We start from the raw sequence: 8755 nt of genomic DNA on the forward strand, positions 1-8755 counted from the left end.
ATCTCGTAGTAATTTGCTCATACTTCCAACACTCCTCCCCAGGCGGGACGATGACCTCGACCGCCTCCTTCATCATCATGGTTGTCAAGGTCGGCTCCGGTGAGAACTCGAGCACGCCGTACTCGGCCGCCCTGACCGACCAGTAGAACTTGCCGCCGCATGCCGCGAGGCCAGACACGAACCGCTTTGCGAATTTGCCCCACGGGGTCCGCACGCCGCCCAGGTCGTACACGTACCTGGCCCACGGCGTCGGCGTGCCGCCGGCGTGGCAGTACCACATGGACGTTTCATCCGAGCTCGACCTATACCGCTCGAGAACGACCACCGTGCAGCCGCCGGGGTCCGTGGGCTCACCGGACAGCGCACAGTCGGTGCCTGACGCCGGCGGCGAAGCCCACGGCGGCAGCGCGATCTTGTCACCATCCGAGGCGGCAGCCCGCGGGTTCCACAGGAAGGTGGCGAGCGTCGCCGGGTCCCAGAGGAGCAGCCAGCCGCGCGATGTCACCCAGCTCCGCTTGCCGCGCAGCACCTCCTCCATCTCCTCGCAGGGGCGGCGCGCGCCATCCGAAACACTATACAACGTGGTGGTATGTTGGTCGTCGCTGTGCCCGAAGACGAGGCACGGCAATGATGACGCCGTCGCCATGGATGTGCGCCTGCTTGCGGCTGTGATCCCACGGACGTTGTTATCTGTCGCGCGCGCGTCACCCGCCGATGCGATCGGTAAATCCCCGTCGTGTGTCACATTATATAGGCACGCGCGTGACGGGGCGTGGGCCGATCGATGCCGTGCCCCTCAAGGATTCAATCCACCGCAAGTACGCACAATTATGCCGCTACTAAATCCACGTGATACTCGGAATCAATTTTAAGAACACATTAGCTAAACGTCAGTCGACTGACTTTAGCTAATGGATCAGTCGATTTTGGGAGGAAGGAGAAGGAAGAGGCTCACCGGAGGGCTAGCCCATTATCTATCTTAGGGTTTAGGATGGGGACGGTGCCGGATGATGGCGGTGGGGGCGTTTCAAGGGAGGGCAATGCGGTGAGGCGGTTGTGGGAGCGCCGCCAACCGCACGCGGCGGCAGCAGGCGGTCCAGCCAGTGGTAGCAAAACCATCTGCCGATTCGAGCTCGGCGTCGGTCGGTGACAGCAAAATTGTTTGCTAGTTGTAGCAAAACCACCTGCTGGTTCTAGCTCCGGCGTCAGCCAGTGGCAGCAAAATTTCTCGCTGGTTATAGCAAAATTATCCCCCGGTGGTAGCATTTCCTGTTGCCAGTTGCAGCAAAAAACACAACACCATCGTCGCCCTTGCAGCATATCTCGTTCTCGGTGGTAGCTTTTCTGTTGCCGGTTGTAGCAAAAATCACACACCGTCATCGCCATCACAACCTTGCCGTCGACGGTTGCGACATATTCAATCGCCGGTTGTAGCACGTGCTAATGTTGGAAAACATAGTAGAAAACAAAAAAATCATATATACGCACACTCAAGATAAATATGAAGATTCATTACGGGTTGGGATCACGATCATCGCTGACTCCGAGTTGCAGCGGAAGAAAACGAGTCGGTGTAGATCGTACTTGAAGTCCCTCGAGCCGTAGATGAACGATTCCTCGAACTGCTCATGAACCGTCCCTCGACCGAAAGACCGAAAGCACGTCCTCTCCATAGATTGCAAGTATACGGTCTTCATGATCCGGCAGTGCTTCGCCATCCAGCGCTAATCGTCACCAAAAAATTAGAGGGAGAAGACCCGCACAGGGCTTCTCTATTATGAGGTTTAGAGAAAACTATTCGTTCGTTCAATGACCGACAGCGGGACCGTGGACGTCCATATTGGTCCCTATGAGTACACGAATGGTATTTGAGTGAACCTTTGGTTATAATGTGATGTTCCCTTTGCTTCGCGATACTTCACAAAACCCGGGATGCATTGGTATCCTCCTGGATCATCACATGCTCACTATACCGTTATCCTCATTACCGGTTTTATTCTTCTTTCTCGTTGTCGTGTTCTGGCTCAGGCAAAGACCAGTGATTGTGCCCGGATTCCAAAAGAGCTCGATTACCAACGGCAAGTTGAGGACTAGAATTGGGAGGTGAAGAGGCAACTTGCAATTTATCCACTTTAAACCAACAATTAGCTTCAATGTGGCCCCATCTATGACAAGCCCGCCAACGGATTCTATTGGTGCAACTGGTCCTCCTGTGGCCTGAAACTGGACACCGGACACAGAAGGCCTCACCTGAATTCTAGACGCGCCCACCGTACTCCTAGGCCTAGACTCATTCTGGTCAAGAGTGAACCGCCGAAGATCCCGCCCTCCCTAGAGCGACATTATTGGGGGAAGTTAGCATAGGAGAAACTGACTGATAAACTGAATCAATGCGTTCGAACACATAACGTGATTGAGGGGGGATACCACCTGAAGAACGACCGGGATCAAAGAAACGGGGCTCACGAACCACAGAGGCATAAGATGGGTGATTTCTGGATCGGGAAACAACAGACCAACCCTCCTCCAAAGAACCAATGAAAGAACGGTAGTCTGCGAGCGGATCAAGGCTTGTAGATCCCAACAACAGGAAATCCACACTAAAGAGATCGTTTGATATAGTAACACCCCAAATGATTCCAAACCAACTTCTTTAGAACAGACACAAAATTTGAATGGCCAATTGTGAAGAGCAGATACCTTGAAGAGGGCTGCAGATTCACTCATTTTGATCCGTATGTAATCACTTGTTGAAATACCTAAAAAACTTATATTTGGAAACGGAGGGAGTATAATTTAGTAACCACTACCCACATATGCGACGATATGTGTCAGCGGAGGTAGAAGCCCGAAACAACAAGTGCGGGCAGTACAGCGTGCCACCGGCCACTCACATACAGACACTACCAGTGTCATATCTGAACGGTGATGTGCCTGGTCTCGTCCCCTGGGGACAGCGAGAAGGTGGACTGCTTCGAGGAGTTGCCGGCGTTCACGGTGACCACGTACTCGCCGAGGTAGCCGCTGAAGCTGTATGCGCCGTGCGCGTCCGTCGGCCCGGCGACCTGCCCCGTCTGCCACTCCTGGAGCAGCCGGTCGACGACGTCCCCGACGGGCAGGTTCTTGAGGTTCCAGTCCGTGAGGCACATCTGGTAGCACCCGCCCTCGTGCAGCGCCGTCCAGAGCATGACGCCGCTCACGGCCGGGTGCGCGTACGCCTCCCGCAGCACCTGCTCCAGGTACACGGCCTGCGTCTGCGCGTCGAACTTGTTGTTGATGTCGATCTCGGTGAACCAGATGGGCAGGTTGAGGGTGGCCAGCTTGTCGAGCACGGCCCTCATGTAGGGGATGTTGGGCTTGGAGAAGTGGCCCTCGAGGCCGATCCCCTCCAGCACGGCGCCGCCGGCCCGGAGGTCCTTGAGCCGGGCCACGTACGCGTCCACGGTGGAGGAGGCGTCGTCGCAGGTCTCCACCACGTTGTACTCGTTCATGAAGAGCGTGGCGAGCGGGTCGGCGTCCTGCGCCACGCTGAAGAACTCCATGGTGGCGTTGGCGCCCAGCCGCTGCTCGTAGAAGTTGAAGTGCAGCATCTCGTTGTTGACGTCCCAGTGCGCGAACTCGCCGCGGTAGCGGGTCATGAGGCTCTGGATGCGCGTGTTCACGGCGGAGCGGAGGTCGTCCGGCGACAGGCCCTTCACCCACCGGGGCGTGGCGTCCTGGTTCTCCCAGAAGATGTTGTGCCCGCGCACCATCACCCGGTGCGACCGCACGAACGCCAGCATCTGGTCCGGCACGTCGAACCGGAGCAGCCCCGACGCCGGCTCCGTCGAGTACCACTTGAGCTCGTCCTCGAACACCGCCGCGTTGAACCGGTCCACGAACCACTTCTGGTACGCGTCGTTGCCCAGGATGGTGGACGCGATCGCCGACCCGAGCGGGAAGTCCTTGGACGTCTGCTGCACGGACACCGACGCGCCGACCACGCGGGTGCCGTGCGGGTCGGCGACGTGGATGGTGGCCATCCTCTTCCTCCTCTGCTTATACAAACCAAAAACAGATCAAATTACCCGCAAACTGCCAGGGAAGATCAAGTTGGCGCAACACAACACCAAAAGCAGCTACCTTCCGGATCGTATCTTTCTGGTGCATCGACCACTGCTCCGTCGTGAACGGCTGGAGCGAGGCGCTCGCAGTGGTGATCTTCATAGGGGTCCTATCAGCATTCTGAAATGCAAAATCAACAAGGTGACACGCTTCAGCAAACAGTTTCGTTCGAGAGGCAAATCTCTGGGATTTATCATATATGTGCACCTGGAAGAAGATGACGGAGGTCTGAGTTGGCCAGTCGAGGACGAAGCCACCCTTGAGGAACGCCCAGCAGTCGCTCCTCGCGAGGACCGTCCCGATGCACCTCGTGCCGGAGTTGTCCGGGGCCAGCCTCGCGGTGATCAGAGCCGAGGGAGAGCCCTCCAGCTTCACCCAGCCTGAGAAGGTGTACATTGTGGACTTGTTGAGGTTGTAGACCACGAACGCCGGGGACAGCACGCCGGTCTCCGTCGTCTTGTACCCGTTTGGGTCGTCGCCGTTGCCGTACTTGAGAATCCCGCCGTTGTACTGCGCCGGCTCCGGGCGGCCTCTGCACTGAACGCCACGCACATTACACAGATTTAATCACCACTATTCCACGAGCGATGCATGGGAGTGAACTATGCTGCTCCAGTTTACTCGTCGTCAGGGCTACCATGCAGACGCACTGAAACTTCCATCAGTGCACTGTATAAGGACAGGACAGCGACAGCGTGACACGAGACTAAAGTTCAGCTAAGCGTATACTAATTTATGTACAACTAATAAGAAGTAAGAAGATCATTTGGTCGGCCTGAAAACGCATGTGAGCAGTAGGCGTGTGCTGTGCTTGCTTCCAAATAAGAGCATCGAGCAGACAGACTGAACTAACTCGTCATGATACTTGTAGCCATTTCAGAACATACCGTAGGCTAATATAATACTTCAATTATGCCACGAAAAGCGTGGTACTTACAAATTACAATAGTTGGCATTTGTTTCTGTGTGATAATTTCTATTGTTTAGCAGGTTGGTGCGGGTGGGCTCGTGGTCTCCCAGCACACACATGGGAACAAAACTGAAATAACTGAAGAAAACGTCAGGTGCACACTGTGGGAGGAAAGAAACGTTGGTGGTCCAGTGGATTTGGGCGTCGTCATTTTGCCTGCCCCCATTCTCTTCCTAGCTAGTTCTAACTGAACCCCATGACATGAGTTCCCCAAGAGCAATGGCCGCGCTGCTAAACAATGCAAGAACAGTTGACAAAGGCCAGCTCTGTCAAACTACCACACTCTCACCAAAGGAACTCGCAGCTACTACTGGAAACTACTTCGAGAAAAGAACGCAGAACAGAGGATCGTTCAGTAAGACTTACGTCCGTGTGGGCAGTGTAATCGTACCAACCATCTGCATGCAAACAGAACATATAGTTCAGAGAGTGTTACATGCAACACACTCGGACAGTAAAAGAGACTGGAAGAGGAACAGAAGCAAAGAAAGAAACTGACCAGGAGGCATGGCGGCGACAAGCCCGCCGCCGCAATGCGCCATCCACCACACGAGAAACACCACCGCATGGCCTGGAGCAAAGCTACCACGGCTCCTCATCTCGCACCAGCTAGCTAGCTAGCGCCGTGCTCTGCTCCCCCAGCTTCGTCTGCTCAAACACAGAGCTTCCCCTCACAAGCTAGCTAGCAATGAGTGGATGCTGAAGAAGAATGTATGTATGAATGTGTGTACCAGCTACCGGTATGATCAGGGCAAGGAGAGCTACTCCGTCCGGGGCTATATATAGCCGCCAGGTAGAAGACGGCCGAGGCGGGGCACTTCGGCGCACCGTCGCTTGTGCGCGCCCGGGTGGCCGCCTGCGTTCCCCGCACCTGGCGGGCCGCCATTGGCCAGCACCGGGTCACGGGCCGCCGGCCGTGGGCGCCCACCACGTCGGTACGCGCGCCCTGGCCCGGAGGAAGCGGTGCGTGCGCGCCTTCCTTCCTTCCCGGTTTGGTTTGGTGCAGTGAGTGAATGCCCTTGTGGTGCTCTCCAGGGCCGCGCCGGGCCTAGCCAGCATGCCCTGTTCGCCCAGTGCCAGTGGGTTGGTTCACATGCGTGCGGTAAGATCGTATCAATCACAGGTCCTGCCTGTGAACAACCCCCGTCTCATTCCGCTGTCTCGTACCGGTCCCGTCCGTGCCCGGCGCCACGGGAGGGAATTGTACCGCTGCGACAGTGCTGGCCTGGAACTTTCTCATGTCGTTTCGTTCTTGCGTTTCACGGCCCGTGCGCGGGTTAAATTCTAGGGGTGGCGGTGTGGTGAGTTCACGGTCGCGGATGGGTTGTCACGTCTGTCGTGCTGCGTGGTGCCGTGTCCGGGAGTCCGGCGAGTTTAATAGCGCTAGGATTGTTGCACTGTACTCGTCCAGAGTTCATCGTTCGTGATGATACGAGATCGCGTTCCCTGCAGGGTACAGCTAGGGTCGACGTTGCATTAACTAACCAGCAAGCATGTGACGCAATTGAGATGGAAAACAACATGTGACACGCCCGTCTAAGGAAGGGAAGCTGATCATTAGTACTACTGCTCTAGATAGCAGCCAGTTGGTGGTTAGAGGTGGTTTATTACGAATTTACATTTGACAACATTGGTATTCTGCCACAACCAATACTTGTATTTGAAAAAAAAACAAGTAGCCGGTAAAACAAAAGCCTACTGTCCCAGCATAAGATTACACAAATAAGTTGCACCCGCCAACCCTAATTTAGCTCGCATCGGATTTTGGTCATAATTATAGTAGACGTAGCAAACTTACCGTTGAAGATTCTTGCGTTTTGCTCGTTCCACAACTCACCGGGCAAAAGCATTGTAATAGAAACCATAGCCTTACGAGAGACAAAGCCATCATGAACCATGGCGAACCACAATGACTTGACGTCCTCAGACCCATGCCAAGCATTCCGGTATAATCCTTCTAGTTGAAGTCAGTCGCACACCATACACCACACCCTAATGGAGAATCTGCATTGTAAGAGGAGATGTGGCACTGACTCCGGAACTAGGTTGCATAGCGGACAGTTGCCATAATTTGGCCAACCATGTTTAGCTAGGCAGTCGGCCGTCCAAACTCATTTCTGAGTGATCAATCAGGCAAAGAACTTGCGCTTTGGGGGTGCCCAGCTCTTCTAAATCGTGCTCTTAAAGCTATTACCACCGTTTGAAAAATGAGTGACGCTATTTTACTTCAAATTTTGAACTAAAACAACGGTTTGTTTTTGAACGGAGGGCACTCTTTGAGTTTAGGACGAACAAAATGCATGACTGAACAACTTTGCCGGACAACGGGAAAGTAGGGCTAGGTTAATTTTTTTGAAAGACAGCAGGGCCAGAAAAATGTTTTGGTCACGACTTCATCATAATAATCTTAGCCTTCTCTTTCCTCCTCCATAAGAAAACATCACAAGCTTTCCTCTTCTTCCGTCGGCGTTGCCGCCGGTCCGCCCCATCTCCTATTGGAAATATGCCCTAGAGGCAATAATATTTATATTATTATATTTCCATATTCATAATTAAGAGTTTATATTTCATGATATAACTGCTATGATCCTGACATATGTGATTCAATGGAAAACTCATACGCATGTGTGGAATGATAAACGGTTAAATAAAAAGGTTCCTAGTCTTGCCTCTAGGACTAGCTCAAGTATTGTTGGTGATCATGTTTTCTGGATCTTAGGATATCGTTAAGTGTAATGATAGTCCTAAAACAACATTGAGATTATGACGTTGTAAGAACGATCATATTGAATCGGCCCAAACTTGTTTGTTATGAATTGGATTAATATCGTTTGTATTCAATTGTAGTAAGACAGAGTGTTAACATGTGATCTTGCTTCTTAGACCATGAGAGTATCGTGGTCATTTCTTACCATGCGGTGGACTTTGGGGTTGCTCAAACATCACCTGTAACACGGTGATCATAACAACAACTTACAGGTTCATCGGAAAGTTTGACAAGTAGCCGGATAGCTCAAGAGTGGGATTTGCTCATTCGACGATGGAGAGATATTCTTAGGGCCCCCTCAGTGTGACATTATCAATCATCGTCTGGCTAGACACAGGTGACTTCGTCATGGGGATGCCAAAACACAATAACAAGAAAGAAGAACTAAACCAGTAACGAGGATTTCGGTATAGTGATCATAGTGATGACTCAGGAGGATACTGATGCATCCCGGGTTTTGTGAAGTATCGCGAAGCAAAGGGAACATCACATGAGAACCAAAGGTTCACTCGAATATCATTCGTGCGCTTATAGGGATTGATATGGACGTCCACGGTCCCGCTGTTGGTCATTGAACGGATGGTTTCATTCATGTCTATGAGTTACCGAACCTACGGGGTCACAAGCTTAAGGCAATCATGATATGTTGAGTGTTAGTAGGACCCCAGTGATGAGAATATATTTTTTGAATTGTTTCATTAATATTCAGAATAGTTCCGAGAGGATCCCGAAGCGTTTCGGGGTCACCGGAAGGGTTTCGGTGAATATCGAGTAATATCGGGTATTATTGATAAAATATATATATGTGGGAAAAGTTTTCGGAGATGTTAAAATATATATAATGGTCTAGAAATATTTAGAACATTTTATATAGGTAGGTATGGTGGTTGTTTTGAGGAAGATATAAGGAGGCT

The 8755-nt window shown here is 52.3% G+C and overlaps 1 protein-coding gene across 1 annotated transcript; it reads right to left on the reverse strand.

Annotated features, from left to right (window-relative positions):
- Positions 1 to 2670: 2670 nt before the first annotated feature.
- Positions 2671 to 5847, reverse strand: LOC109752861 (endo-1,4-beta-xylanase 5). The gene is made up of 5 exons (XM_020311775.4): positions 5574 to 5847; positions 5441 to 5472; positions 4312 to 4641; positions 4123 to 4224; positions 2671 to 4034 (listed from the first exon to the last, which is right to left on the reverse strand). The coding sequence occupies exons 1-5, from the start codon at positions 5671 to 5673 to the stop codon at positions 2913 to 2915; spliced, it is 1686 nt and encodes a 561-aa protein (XP_020167364.1). The 5' UTR covers positions 5674 to 5847; the 3' UTR covers positions 2671 to 2912.
- Positions 5848 to 8755: the final 2908 nt, after the last annotated feature.

This window comes from Aegilops tauschii, chromosome 4 (genome assembly GCF_002575655.3).
Source record: "Aegilops tauschii subsp. strangulata cultivar AL8/78 chromosome 4, Aet v6.0, whole genome shotgun sequence".
NCBI lineage: Eukaryota > Viridiplantae > Streptophyta > Magnoliopsida > Poales > Poaceae > Aegilops > Aegilops tauschii.